The following is a 16,008-nucleotide window of genomic DNA, read 5'->3' on the forward strand; positions in this document are numbered from 1 at the left end:
AAACATAATACAACATTTTAAGTAAAACTACATGCAGGAGAAGTCCTAAGTTACATTCCAGATACGATTGGTAAAATGTCAGAATGCCACATGAACATTTGGAACAGGTGTTTCAGGTGCCACTGGCTCTGAGGTTATCACAGAATGATGTTCACCGTGAAGGGTCCACCACCCAGCGCTGTCCCAAACACGTTCTCTCCGTGCCTTTCGTATTTAGCCTTTGTTTCTGCCTAAGGTTTCTGTCTCAAGCTGAAAAGTCTGCAATGTTCATGGTGCAATATGCAATGCATAGAACTGCTGTTTTGTTACAAATGTACTAATCATTGGGTGATCATGAAGTGATGCTTTAAGTATTTACCTTCTAGCATAGTGGTTTGTTGCATATATATATATAGGTATTTTATAGTTTTCAGTACTTTTGGGGTCTTGAGTTATGCATTATAATTTTTTCCCATTTAAAGTAATGGGACATAGGCTCCTAGTAGCATCTTGACACAGAATGTCTGATTTCCAGGAATGGATTATTGATGTTCAGTGGGAGATGCCTGTACTTTAAAAAAGTCACACACTCAAATCATTCCTAGTTCTATAAAGAGAAAAAACTTCATAAAAGATGCATATATAGAAGGATGTTCAGCACAGTTTCATTTTAACTTGCAAAACTTTGGAAATCTAAATGGTTAACTATTCTGTTAAATAAATTTTAGTAGATTATATGATTAAATCCTATGAAGTCATTTCAGTCATACTTTTGAAGGAATGTGATGACATGGGAAAATTCTTGCAATATAACAGTAAGTGCACAAGGGCCAACACAAAGTATGTAACATGGTGCAAATTTTGTAGAAGAAAAATCTATGTGCAGAAAATATATACCCTAAGAATTTACAGTAAAGGGTTAACAGTGGTTATCTCTGAGAAGGCAATGGATGAGTTTAATTTTCCTCTTATTCTTCTCATAGAAAATCTCAGATTTTCTTTAATGATAAAGTGTTACATTTGTAAATTTTTTTAAAAAAAATGCTATTTCAAAAAACATAGCAAGGGTTGAAGTGACTTTGGAAATAATAACAGCAACAGCAGTGGCAACAGCTGCTAACACATCCAGCCCTCAACCACGTACCAGATAATGAAAGAAAGCCGGGCTTCCCTGGTGGCGCAGTGGTTGAGAGTACGCCTGCCGTTGCAGGGGACACGGGTTCGTGCCCCGGTCCGGGAAGATCCCACATGCCGCGGAGCGCCTGGGCCCGTGAGCCATGGCCGCTGAGCCTGCGCGTCCGGACCCTGCACTCCGCAACGGGAGAGGCCACAACAGTGAGAGGCCCGCGTACTGGAAAAAAAAAAAAAAAAAAAAAGAAAGAAAGCCAAGTTATGAGCCCACCCTGAACTTTGCCTCAGGGTGGGCTCAGGGAACACCCTCCCCACACAGGCCAGTCTCTGCCCAGAGGAATGGCTTCTGGTTTAGAAAATCCACTGAAGCCAGAGTGTTTAGCCAAAGGTCAGAAGAGAAACAAGCTGTCTTTGCTGGTCCCCCATGTAAGCCACACACAGCATTTAGATGCTGAGTAGTGGAAAGAATATGGGATTTGAGAGCAGCCAGACCTGGATTCAAATCCTGTCTGTACCACATACTTCCTGTGTGACCTTAGAGAAGTAACAGAAGCTTTCTGAATCTTAGCTTCCTCATAAGTAGAGTGAGAACATCTCACAGGGAGATCAGCTATTGTGAGAATTCAAGGTGACAGCGTGTGAAAATGCTTGACATATAGTAGGTGTTCAGTAAATGCTTCTCTCCCCTCCCTTCAGCGCTAGGCACTGTCACTGCCTTCTTAGATCCTCTCCTTTATTGTTAGTCTTGATATATGGTTCCTGGTTTTTGCATCAAAAGCAAATAAAAACGGATGGCAGCAGATAAGCAAAATAGTGCTTGGCTAATCTTGCCCTGTGTAGAGATAAGTACTGGTTAATATCTGCTGTGAGGATGGATGAGGAGTGAGAACGTGAAGCACGGAACAAATGAATGACCACGTGCCCCAAGAAAGATGCCCTCACACCGACCTGTCTGCTTTTGTCTTTTCAGCTTATCCGCTCACCAAATGCCCTCCTCCCACCATCCTTCCCAATGCTGAAGTCGTCACAGAGAATGAAGAATTCAACATAGGTAAGACCTCCCAAACCAGCAAGGATGGGGCTGGTGAGGAGGGGCCGGGGAGGGGCGGGGCCCGGCCAGTGGGGCTTATCTCCTCCTCCTGTCCGTGGAGAGAAACAATAGGCCCAGTGCAAGAGGGTTGACGTTCTGTCAACTGAGTTTCACCCAAAATACAATCACTCTTCTTTTTAGCCATACGTAGCCAGAGGAGCTAGGAAAGCAGTTTTCTTCCATGATTCGAGTCAGGATGTTTTGAGAAATAAGTCCATGCAAGACACTATAAAAAGTTCCTAGAATGTGGAACACTGTTAGGCTCAGCAAGGCTGAGCTGTGAGAGGGGAGCCACAGTCATCTGGGTCATTTGACTGGAGTTGAGCTAGTAATTTAGTCTGAACAGAACACAACCCGCCACTGATTGTCTTGCCTGGAAGGGTGTTCAAGCTACTAAGGGGTGCCGATCAGCCCTGCCCAGACTTCTCCAGGGCATCCCCATGTCGGTCTCTCCTTGACAGGTGACATCGTACGCTACAGGTGCCTCCCTGGCTTTACCTTAGTGGGGAATGAAATCCTGACCTGCAAACTTGGAACTTACCTGCAGTTTGAAGGGCCGCCCCCACTATGTGAAGGTAATCACGCTGAGCCATGCCTTGGAGTTCCTCCAAAACATCTCCCCTGTTCTCCTTCTCTCTATATTCCCAGTCCCTGCCCATGAAGCAAGAGGTCACTTGGTAAATGTTTCAATGAGTGAATGAACAAGTGCTCTAGATAGGTCCCCTGCTCTGCTCCTAGGTCCGGGGCTGTGATTTGGCTGTAGTGGCCACATTTATTTCTGTCTCCCTTTTTTCTGACATTCCCTGGAAGTGGCAGGAGGTTGTGGGACCTTGGCGGGAGTTGGGACTCACACACCAACCTTGCCTTACTTGAGGGCAGGTGCGTCCAAAACCCTATGTGCTGAACTAGGCAACCGAGGAACCACAGATGTCTTCAATCCAGTGTGATGCCTTGATGAAAATGAATGTGCTTCTCCAAGTTATCCCAACTAAGACCCAAAACAGTTCTTTCCACTCACGAGGCATCTGACCTGGGGCAAGATACCTAACCGTGCTGTGCCTCAGTTTTCCCATCTGTAAAATAAGGATAATGATATTACTTATGCCATGGGCTTGTGATGAGAAATTAAATGGGTCAGTAATGTAAAGCGCTTTGGAAAACTATGCCTGGCACATAGTAACTGTTCACTGTGTGCTATTATTATTGTTATTAGTTTTACTACTGCTTCTAGTGCTATTGCGACCAACAGATATTTAGTAGCCTATGGAGAAACAGATCATCTTCTCCTCCATCTCTAGGAAATCAAGAGTAGGGAGAATCTGCAATATGGATTATTAACGAGGAAGAGAGGAGCTACAAGCCCCAGAGTTAGGCTGCTGATACACTGAGAAATACAGTATTTATTTCAGTTGAGCTGACCCACCCACATACCAAATGACCAGTCCCCAATAAAAGTGAACTTTCACCTTCATCTGCTCCAGAATCTCCTTAATTTGCTCCAGCCCAAGTTTCTCATCATCTCTGGCTCTGTTTCTATGTCTACATGGCTCCAGTCTTCCTGGCTTCACTCCCCGTTCTCAGCCTTGTGCTTTCCTCTGGGACTTGGTGTCATACTTGGGCTTCCCAAGGTGTGACCCTTCATAGTCTTATTTATAATAACAGCGTGATCGGGATATAATTCATATACCATGCAACTCATCCACTTGAAGTGTATACTTCAATGGTTTTTAGTATATTCAGAGTTTTGCAACCATTATCACAATCAATTTTAAAACATTTTAATCACCCCCAAAAGAAATCCTGTATCCTTTAGCAGTCAGTTCCCATTTCTTTCCAGCCCCCCCAGTTCTAGGCAACCACCAAACTACTTTCTGTCTCTATGAATTTGCCTATCCCTGGTATTTCATATAAATAGAATACTGTGATGTGTGGTTTTTTGTGACTTCTTTCTCATAGCATAATATTTTATAGGTTCATTCATGTTGTAGTATGTATCAGCACTTCATTCCTTTTTGTTGAAAATAATATTCCATTGTACCTATACCACATTTTGTTTATCCACTTATCATTGATGGACACTTGAGTTGTTTCCACTTCTAGCTATTATGAATAATGCTGCTGTGAGCATTCATGTACAAGTTATTGGGTGAAACATATGTTTTCATTTCTGTTAGGTATGTATCTAAGAGTGGAATCGCTGGGTCATATGGTAACTCTATATTTAAACTTTTGAGGAACTGCCAGAGTATTCTCCACAGCAGCTGAACAATTTTCTGTTCCCACAAGCAGTGTATGAGGGTTTCAATCTTTCCACATCCTCTCTGTTATTATTAACTGTCTTTTTAATTATAGCCATCCTAGTGTGTATAATGGGTATCTCATTGTTGTTGTTTTGATTTGTATCTTCCTGATGGCTAAGATGTTGAGCATTTTTTCATGTGCTTATTGTTCATTTGCATGAAGAAATGTCTATTTGGATCCTTTGCCCATCTTTAAGTTATTTAATTATTGAGTTGTAGGAGTTTTATATATATATTCTAGATACAAGTCCTTTATCAGATGTGTGATTTTCAAAAAATTTTCACATTTTATGGGTTGTCTTTTCACTTTCTTGATGGTGTTCTCAGAAGCACAAAAGTTTTTAATTTTGATGATATCCAATTTATATATATATTTTTTTGATGCTTGTGCTTTTGGTGTCATATCTGAGAAACTATCGCCTAATCCAAGGTCAAGAAGTTTTACATCTATATTTTCCTCTAAGAGTTTATAATTTTAGCTCTTACATTTAGGATTATATCTATTTTGAGTTAATTTTTATATATAGTGTGAGGTAGGGGTCCAACTTCATTATTTTGCATATGGATATCCAGTGGTCCTGGCATCACTTACTGGAAAGACCATTCTCTCCCCATTGAATTGTTTTGGTACCCTGTTGAAATCTATTGACTATAAATTTGGGGTTTTATTTCTTGATCCTCAATTCTATTTTCTTGATCTATAAGTCTATCCTTAGCCAGTACCACACTATCTTGATTACTGTAGCTTGGTCATATGTTTTGAAATCAGGAAGTGTGAGTCCTCCAGCTTTTTCTTCTTTTTCAAGATTATTTTGGATATGCTGGATCTGCTGAATTTCCATATGAATTTTAGGACCAACTTATCAATATCTACAAAGAAACCAACTAGGATTTTTGTAGAGTTTGAGTTGAATCCATAGACCAGTCTGGGACTCACTGCCATCTTAACAGTATTAGGTCTTCCAGTTCATGGAATATATAGGATGTTTTTCCATTCATAACCTCTTCAGTGTACAACTTTCTTTTACATTTTGGCTTTTTCTTCTCTTTTCTGCCTCAGCTAATGCCTTGTCCAATGATGTCCTAGTCTCCTATGACAAAGATCAGACATTTTTCTATCAGCTCAGAAGCTTGCTATAGCAACATAGGAAATTTGGTGAAATTCAAACCTAAAAACATCACAGTGCAATTATAGAACATCAAGGATAAAGATAAAATGTTAAAACCATCATGGAGAAAATATAAATCAGACTCATAGCATTATTGCATCAACAATAATACCTACCAAAAGATAAAATGCAGAAGGAAAAATAATTGTCAACTGAACTTCTAAACCCAGCCAAATTGTCAATTAAGAGTGAGAATGAATTAATGAAATCTTCAGACACACAAGGACTAAGTTACTACCTTACTAAAAGCATAATTAAAGGATACACTTCAGTGCATTAGTCAGGATAGTATAGGCATATGCTGCAATAACAAGCAATCCCCACATCTCAGTGGCTTAACACAACAAAAGTTTATATCTTCTTCAGGCAAAATTTTCTGTAGTCCAGGTAACTCTATAGAGCTGATAACTCAGTGATCCAGGCTGCTTCAATCTTGTGCTGTCATCTGAAAACTAGGCCCCTGCCTCCATCCTCCATTGCAGCAGAGGAAGAAAGAGATGGACATTCACATAAGGGCTTTTCACTTCCTTAGCCCCAAAGTGACACACATTATTCTACTCACATCTAACTGGCCAGAAATAGGCACATGGATGAAAAGTGAAGTTTTTTATATGCTCAGGAAATAAAAGAAAGTTGATAGTGGTAAACACCAGAAATATCTACCACATTCAGCAAGAAAAAGATGAATACAGGTAGAATGATTCAGATGCAAAAATTAACATAAGCTAAGAAATCAGTAAAATATGGTAGTAAATCTAAAATATATTGACTGTAGAAAATAAAAAATCTGAAGACAACTGGAGAAATAAATGACATTGGAGAACCTATTTTAAAGAAAGAAAAAGTGAACTGAGGACCCTTTCCTGCTGAGGAAAGCCATAGATATTGATTAACCATGTACATTATTAAAAATGTTTACATTTAAATACAATGTTTAAATTTATTCATAGTTTTCTTAAATTATATTATGTCCATAGTATGTGTAAGTTCTAAATTCATAACCAAAACTAAAGAGAATAAAGTAAATTTGATTAATCAAATAGGAAACATTAAAGGAGAAAAAAATTTTTTAATCATGGTAAACAAAAAATACAAAATGAGGTAGCAAAACTAAGTGCAAGGGCTTCCCTGGTGGCACAATGGTTAAGAATCTGCCCACCAATGCCAGGGACACGGGTTTGAGCCCTAGGTCCAGGAAGATCCCACATGCCGTGGAACAACTAAGCCCGTGCACCACAACTACTGAGCCTGCACTATAGAGCCTATGAGCCACAACTACTGAAGCCCACGTGCCTAAAGCCCGTGTTCCACAACAAGAGAAGCCACTGCAAATGAGAAGCCCATGCACCGCAACAAAGAGTAACCCCCACTCGCCACAACTAGAGAAAGCCCGTGCACAGCAATGATGACATTTGATAAATTTATTTATTTATTTTTAAATATGCAAATATATGTGCAACCATGATAAATATAATTGAATCAAACTGCTAATTAAAGGTCAGAGATTTTCAGATTGGTTAAATTTTAGAAGTCTAATTATAAGCTTTCCACGAACTTAGAATTAAATATATTCATTTGCCTCTCTAAGTTCATAGCTAGAAAGGTGTCACTCATCCCAGCTTTGAAGCAAAATGTTAAAAAAAAATAGATAGCAAGTACTAACCTCTAAAATCTGTCGTAGCAAAGCTAATAACAGACAAAATAGAATTTAAGGCAGAAAGCATTAAAAGACATAAAGAGGGATACTTCATGCTGGTAAACATAATCTACCAAGAATATATAATAGTCATAAACTTCTGTGCACCTAAGAATAGTATTGAAATGTATAAAGGGAAAATTCATAGAATTACAGGGAGAAAGGGACAAATTCACAATTACAGTGGTAGACTTCAACACATCTCTTTCAATGACAGACCAAGAATAAGTAGTTAACATAAAATATTTGCAAAATATAGTTATATTAATGAACTTTTGTTGCAAAAAAACATGCCAAAATTTAGAGGCTTTAAACAGTAATTATTTATTTTCTACAAAAGTTGTACTTTAAATATAAGTACCAGATAGATTGCAAGGGAAAGAAGAGAAAAAGATATGCCATACAAATGATAAACCTAAGAAACATAAAGAAATTTCAAATAATACTGCAATCAAGGAGTATTACCAAAAATAGAGATATTTAGAAATGACAAATAGGCTAACTACATTAAAATATATATACAAGTGTATATGCAGATGATAAAAGATTCAAAACACATGAAGGAAAAATCAACAGCACTGAATGTAAAAAGTAAAGACAAACTACAGAATAAGAGAAGATATTCAGAGTATGTGTATTTTTTAAAAGGCCCTGTACCTAGACTATTTAAAGAACTTTTACAACTCAGTAATAAAATAATCCAGTGAAAATATGTACAAGAGACTTGAACAGACACTTTGTAAAATAAGGTATGAATGGCCAATAAGTATATGAAAACATGCTCAACATCATTAGTCATAAGGAAAATGCAAATTAAACCATAATGAAATATTACTATGCACCCCCTAGAATAGCTTAAATTTAAGATTAACAATACAAAGTGTTAAAAAGGATGTGGAACAATTAGAATTTTCACATATTGCTGGTTGGGATGTAAAATCATACAATCACTTTGGAAAACCGATTGGATGTTTCTTTTAAAGATAAATTCACCTACACTACACCTGGCAATTCTACTGCTAGTTATTTATCAAAAAGAAATAAAAGGGCTTCCCTGGTGGCGCAGTGGTTAAGAATCCGCCTGCCGATGCAGGGGACACAGGTTCGTTCCCTGGTCCGGGAAGATCCCACATGCCGCGGAGCAAGTAAGCCCGTGAGCCATGGCCGCTAGGCCTGCGGGTCCGGAGCCTGTGCTCCGCAACGGGAGAGGCCACAGCAGTGAGAGGCCCGCATACCGAAAAAAAAAAAAGAAATAAAAACCCATATCCATAAAAAGACTTTTATATGAATTTCATAATAATCCAAAACTGGAAACAACCCAAATGTTCATCAGTAGGAGAATAAATAAGCAAAATTGTCCTATGATTGCTACAGAACAATAAAAACAAAGGAAATAGTGATACATAATACAGCATGAATTGACTCTTACAAAAATTATGTTTAGCAAAAGAAACCAGACACAAAAATAATGCATATATGATTCCAACTACATGAAACTCTGGTACGCAAAACTAATGCTTATAGAAATAGCATCATTGATTTCCTGGAGCATTGGGGCAGGTCATACTGATTGCAAAGGGGCATAAGAGAACTTTCTGGGACAACGGAAATAATCTATATCCTGACTGTGGTAGTGGTCACACAGATATATACATTAGCCAAAACTCATTAAATTGTGTACCTAAAATCTGTGCATTCTATTGTACATAAATTATATCTCTAAGTTTTTGAATTTTAAAAAGAAATTCATCAGTTATAAGCAGAAAAACAGGCTTACTGGTATAGTAAAAAGAAGTACCTGAAATAAAGAGTAGCAAAATAATCAAACCATTAGGTAAGTTAAACAAAGGGAAAAAGCAGGAGTTTACAAAAATAAAAAAGGAAGAGTGGAATATAACCATTGAACCAAGGAAATTTTTAAATTATGAGACTATTTTGTACATATCTATGCCAAAAAATTAGTGACATGAATGAATTTCTAGGGAGCTATAATTTAATAAAATTGACCCCAGTAGGGAGAGAAAGTTTATACTTTCAATATTCTCTTTAAAAAGGTGGGGAGAATGTTTTCAGAGGAAACTCCACCAAAAACATCAAGACTAGATGGTTTCATGGAAGAATACTACTAAATCTTCAAAGACCAGATATCTCAAGCATAGGAAGAACAAAAAACAAAATAACTTGTAAACACTAATGCCTAAATCTGATAATGTTGCACACAAAAAGGCAAACCTATGGACCCATTTCATTTGAGAGAGTACGCCTGTTTCCCCCTGATGGAGGCAGATTCAAGTAGAAGGTAAAAAGCTTGAAAGAGACCTGCTACTGGAAGGGGCAGACCATAAGGCCTGGGGAACTTAATTATCACCACACCTCAGTGACCTGTGCTGGCTGGCAGGTTAGTGAAATCTGGAACATTTCAAAAGCCAGGCTGGTTTCCTCCTTAGAAGCCATTCTTATATAATTCCAATGTTGCTTCTTCATTTCTTCTGAGTCCCACACTTACTATCTTCCTTAGGGTGATATGTTTATCTTGAGATATCTTTTTTTAATCAAATTATAATTGACTTACAATATTACATTAGTTTCAGGTACACAGCATAGTAGTTTGATCTTTTTATAGGTTATGCACCATACAGTTATTATAATATTATTGACAATATTCCCCATGCTGTATATCACATCCCTGGGCCTTCTCTATTTTCTAACTGGCAGTTTCTACCTCTTAATCACCTTCAGCTGTTTTCCCAACTCCCCATCCCTCTGTTCTCTGGCAACCACAACTTTGTTCTCTGTATTTAGAAGTCTGTTTCTGTTTTGTTATATTTACTAGTTTGTTTTGCTTTTCAGATTTCATATGTAAGTGAAATCATACAGTATTTGTCTTTAACTGTCTGATTTATTTCACTTAGCATAATACCCTCCAGGTCCATCCATGTTGTTGCAATTGGCAAGATTTCATTCTTTTTTATGGCTGAGTAATATTCCATTGTGTATATATACCACATCTTCTTTATCCATTCACCTATCGATGGACACTAAGGTTGCTTCTATATCTTGGTTATTGTAAATAATGCTGCAATGAACATTGGGATGCATATGTCTTTTCGAATTAGTGTTTTCATTTTCTTCAGATAAATACCCAGGAGTGGAATTGCTGGATCATATGGTAGTTCTATTTTTAATTTTTTGAGGGAACTCCATGCTGTTTTCCATAGTGGCTGCACCAATTTACATTCTCACCAACAGTGCACAAGGGTTCCCTTTTCTTCACATCCTCACCAACACTTGTTATTTCTTGTCTTTTGGATGATTGCCATCCTGACAAGTGTGAGGTGATATCTCACTGTGGTTTTGATTTGCATTTCTCTAATAATTAGTGATGTTGAGCATCTTTTCATGTGCCTATTGGCCATCTGTATGTCTTCTTTGGGAAAATGTCTGTTCAGGTCCTCTGCCCATTTTTAATCAGACTGTTTGTTTTTTCTGATATTAAGTTGTATGAGTTCTTTATATATTTTGGATATTAACCCCTTATCAGGTATATCATTTGTAAATATCTTCACCCATTCAGTAGGTTGCCCTTTCATTTTTTTTAACATCTTTATTGGATTATAATTGCTTTACAATGTTGTGCTAGTTTCTGCTGTACAACAAACTGAATCAGCTATATGTATACATGTATCCCCATATCCCATCCCTCTTGCATCTCCCTCCCACCCTCCCTATCCCACCCCTCTATGTCGTCGCAAACCACCGACCTGATCTCCCTGTGCTATGCTGTTGCTTCCCACTAGTTATCTATTTTACATTTGGTAGTGTCTATATGACAGTGCTACTCTCTCAGTTCATCCCAGCTTACCATCCCCCTTCCACTTCTCCACAAGTCCATTCTCTATGTCTTCATCTTTATTCCTGTCCTACTGCTAGGTTTGTCAGAACCATTTTTTTTTTTTTAGTTTCCATATATATGTGTTAACATATGGTATTTGTTTTCTCTTTCTGACTTACTTCACTCTGTATGACAGACTCTCGGTCCATCCACCTTACTACAAATAACTCAATTTCATTTCTTTTTATGGCTGAGTAATATTCCATTGTATATATGTGCCACATCTTCTTTATCCATTCATCTGTCGACAGACACTTAGGTTGCTTCCATGTTCTGGCTATTTTAAAGAGTGCTGCAATGAACATTGGGGTACATGACTCTTTTTGAATTATGGTTTACTCATGGTATATGCCCAGTAGTGGGATTGCTGGGTCATATGGTAGTTCTATTTTTAGTTTTTTAAGGAACCTCCATACTGTTCTCCATAGTGGCTGTATCAATTTACATTCCCACCAACAGTGCAAGAGGGTTCGTTTTTCTCCACACCCTCTTCAGCATTTATTGTTGGTAGATTTTTTGATGATGGCCATTCTGACTGGTGTGAGGTGATACCTCACTGTAGTTTTGATTTGCATTTCTCTGATGATTAGTGATGTTGAGCATCCTTTCACGTGTTTGTTTGCAATCTGTATATCTTCTTTTGAGAAATGTCTGTTTAGGGCTTCTGCCCATTTTTGGACTGGGTTGTTTGTTTTCCTGATATTGAGCTGCTTGTATATATTGGAGATTAATCCTTTGTCAGTTGCTTCATTTGAAAATATTTTCTCCCATTCTGAGAGATGTCTTTTCGTCTTCTTTATGGTTTCCTTTGCTGTGCAAAAGCTTTTAAGTTTCATTAGGTCCCATTTGTTTATTTTTGTTTTTATTTCCATTTCTCTAGGAGGTAGGTCAAAAGGATCTTGCTGTGATTTATGTCATAGAGTGTTCTGCCTATGTTTTCCTCTAAGAGTTTGATAGTGTCTGGCCTTACATTTAGGTCTTTAATCCATTTTGAGTTTATTTTTGTATATGGTGTTAGGGAGTGTTCTAATTTCATTCTTTTACAAGTAGCTGTCCAGTTTTCCCAGCACCACTTATTGAAGAGGTTGTCTTTTCTCCATTGTATATTCTTGCCTCCTTTATCAAACATAAGGTAACCATATGTGCGTGGGTTTATCTCTGGGCTCTCTATCCTGTTCCATTGATCTATATTTCTATTTTTGTGCCAGTACCATACTGCCTTGATTACTGTAGCTTTGTAGTGCCACCATCCACGGCGGGTCCTCAAAGTTCAGCAACAATCGATGAGAGGGGGTGGGGAACTGAAAGCACCAAGGTATGGGATCAGAAGGGCACAAATAACTGATGGTTGCTAGGCAAATTTAATAGCAAAGCATAGCCATATATATACCCCTAAAGCAGGGACTTTGCATAGACATTGTAAAGCAAGGACTTTGCATAGACAATTTGAAGCAGGGACATTGCATAGACATTTTTCTATAGAACTGGGCTTCCTTCTCGGCTAGTTGCCACCATATCTGCTTCAGCGGGTTTATTGCTTGTTCCACAAAGGCACCAACTTCCCCTCCAGGGTTGCTTTTCCTAGCTTTAGGGAACAACCAGGGACTCCCAGTAACTGAGCCGATCTCTGGAGCGATCTGGCCAAAGGCCATCTCCTTTTTTACGTTCATACCATAAAGTCCAGGATGCATACCAAGGAGAGTACAATCGGGCCCTGAGGCTTATGAGGGTCTTAATGGTGCATTCCTCAGAGGGCAATGCTCGCCACATTGTAGTATAGTCTGAAGTCAGGGAAGCTTGATTCCTCCATCTCTGTTTTTCTTTCTCAAGATTGCTTTGGCTATTTGGGGTCTTTTGTGTTTCCATACAAATTGTGAAATTTTTTGTTCTAGTTCTGTGAAAAATGCCATTGGTAGTTTGACAAGGATTGCATTGAATCTATAGATTGCTTTGGGTAGTAGAGTCATTTTCACAATGTTGAGTTTTCCAATCCAAGAACATGGTATATGTCTCCATCTGTTTGTATCATCTTTAATTTCTTTTGTCAGTGTCTTATACTTTTCTGCATACAGGTCTTTTGTCTCCTTAGGTAGGTTTATTCCTAGGTATTTTATTCTTTTTGTTGCAGTGGTAAATGGGAGTGTTTCTTTAATTTCTCTTTCAGATTTTTCATCATTAGTGTATAGGAATGCAAGAGATTTCTGTGCATTAATTTTGTATCCTGCTACTTTACCAAATTCATTGATTAGCTCTAGTAGTTTTCTGGTGGCATCTTTAGGATTCTCTATGTATAGTATCATATCATTTGCAAACACAAACAGTTTTATGTCTTCTTTTCCGATTTGAATTCCTTTTATTTCTTTTTCCTTGCTGACTGCTGTGGCTAAAAAACTTCCAAAACTATATTGAATAATAATGGTGACAGTGGGTAACATTGTCTTGTTCCTGATCTTAGAAAAAATGGTTTCAGTTTTTCACCATTGAGAACAATGTTGGCTGTGGGTTTGTCATATATGGCCTTTATTATGTTGAAGTAGGTTCTCTCTATGCCCGCTTTCTGGAGAGTTTTTATCATAAATAGGTGTTGAATTTTGTTGAAAGCTTTTTCTGCATCTATTTAGATGATCATATGGTTTTTAACCTTCAATTTGTTAATATGGTGTATCACATTGATTGATTTGTGTATATTGAAGAATCTTGCATTCCTAGGGGTAAACCCCACTTGATCATGGTGTATGATCCTTTTAATGTGCTGTTGGATTCTGTTTGCTAGTATTTTGTTGAGGATTTTTGCAACTATGTTCATCACTCATATTGGCCTGTAGTTTTCTTTTTTTGTGACATCCTTGTCTGGTTTTGGAATTAGTGTGATGGTGGCCTCATAGAATGAGTTTGGGAGTGTTCCCCCCTCTGCTATATTTCGGAAGACTTTGAGAAGATAAGTGTTAGCTCTTCTCTAAATGTGTGATAGAATTCGCCTGTGAAGCCATCTGGTTCTGGGCTTTTTTTGTTGGAAGATTTTTAATCACAGTCTCAATTTCAGTGCTTGTGACTGGTCTGTTTATATTTTCTATTTCTTCCTGGTTCAGTCTCGATGGCTGTGCTTTTCTAAGACTTTGTCCATTTCTTCCAGGTTGTCCATTTTATTGGCATATAGTTTCTTGTAGTAATCTCTCATGATCCTTTGTATTTCTGCAGTGTCAGTTGTTACTTCTCCTTTTGCATTTCTAATTCTGTTGATTTGAATCTTCTCCCTTTTTTTCTTGATAAGGCTGGCTAATGGTCTATCAATTTTGTTTATCTTCTCAAAGAACCAGCTTTTAGTTTTATTGATCTTTGCTATCATTTCCTTCATTTCTTTTTCATTTATTTCTGATCTGATATTTATGATTTCTTTCCTTCTGCTAACTTTGGGGGATTTTTGTTCTTCTTTCTCTAATTGCTTTAGGTGTAAAGTTAGGTTGTTTATTTGAGATGTTTCTTGTTTCTTGCGGTAGGATTGTATTGCTAAAAACTTCCCTCTTAGAACTGCTTTTGCTGCATCCCATCGGTTTTGGATCGTCGTATTTTCATTGTCATTTGTTTCTAGGTATTTTTTGATTTCCTCTTTGATTTCTTCAGTGATCTCTTGGTTATGTAGTAGCATATTGTTTAGTCTCCATGTGTTTGTATTTTTTACAGTTTTTTCCTGTAATTGATATCTAATCTCATAGACTTGTGGTTGGAAAAGATACTTGATGCGATTTCAGTTTTCTTAAATTTGCCAGGGCTTGATTTGTGACTCAAGATATGATCTATTCTGGAGAATATTCCATGAGCACTTGAGAAGAAAGTTTATTCTGTTGTTTTTGGATGAAATATCCTATAAATATCAATTAAGTCCATCTTGTTTAACAGGTCATTTAAAGCTGTTGTTTCCTTATTTATTTTCATTTTGGATGATCTGTCCATTGGTGAAAGTGGAGTGTTAAAGTCCCCTACTATTATTGTGTTACTGTTGATTTCCCCTTTTATGGCAGTTAACATTTGCCTTATGTATTGAGGTGCTCCTACATTGGGTGCATATTTACAATCGTTACATCTTCTTCTTGGATTAATCCCTTGATCATTATGTTGTGTCCTTCTTTATCTCTTGTAATGGTCTTTATTTTAAAGTCTATTTTGTCTGATATGAGAATTGCTACTCCAACTTTCTTTTGATTTCTGTATGTGGAATATCTTTTTCCAGCCCCTCACTTTCAGTCTGTATGTGTCCCTAGGTCTGAAATGGGTTTCTTGTAGACAACATATATATGGGTCTTGTTTTTGTATCCATTAAGCCAGTCTGTGTCTTTTGGTTGGATCACTTAATACATTTACATTTAAGGTAATTATCGATATGTATGTTCCTATTACCATTTTCATAATTGTTTTGGGTTTGTTTTTGTGGGTCTTTTTCTTCTCTTGTGTTTCCTGCCTAGAGAAGTTCCTTTAGCATTTGTTGTAAAGGTGGTTTTGTGGTGCTGAATTCTCTTAACTGTTGCTTGTCTGTAAGCGTTTTAATTTCTCCATCAAATCTGAATGAGATCCTTGCTGGGTGGAGTAATCTTGGTTGTAGGTTTTTCCCTTTCATCACTTTAAATATGTCCTGCCACTCCTTTCTGGCTTGCAGTGTTTCTGCTGAAAGATCAGCTGTTAACCTTATGGGGATTCCCTTGTGTGTTATTTGTTGCTTTTCCCTTGATGCTTTTAATATTTTTTCCTTGTATTTA

The 16,008-nt window shown here is 37.6% G+C and overlaps 1 protein-coding gene across 1 annotated transcript in view; it reads left to right on the forward strand.

The window, feature by feature from the left end:
• The window catches only part of CSMD2 (CUB and Sushi multiple domains 2), a 655,429-nt gene that overhangs the window by 555,402 nt on the left and 84,019 nt on the right, over positions 1 to 16,008 (forward strand). Inside the window, exons 45-46 of the mRNA XM_059070872.2 lie at positions 2,081 to 2,161; positions 2,662 to 2,775. Of these exons, the coding sequence (XP_058926855.1) occupies positions 2,081 to 2,161; positions 2,662 to 2,775 (195 nt within the window). The remainder of the gene's footprint in view (positions 1 to 2,080; positions 2,162 to 2,661; positions 2,776 to 16,008) is intronic.

The sequence above is a fragment of the Kogia breviceps genome, chromosome 1 (genome assembly GCF_026419965.1).
Source record: "Kogia breviceps isolate mKogBre1 chromosome 1, mKogBre1 haplotype 1, whole genome shotgun sequence".
NCBI classification, from domain to species: domain Eukaryota; kingdom Metazoa; phylum Chordata; class Mammalia; order Artiodactyla; family Physeteridae; genus Kogia; species Kogia breviceps.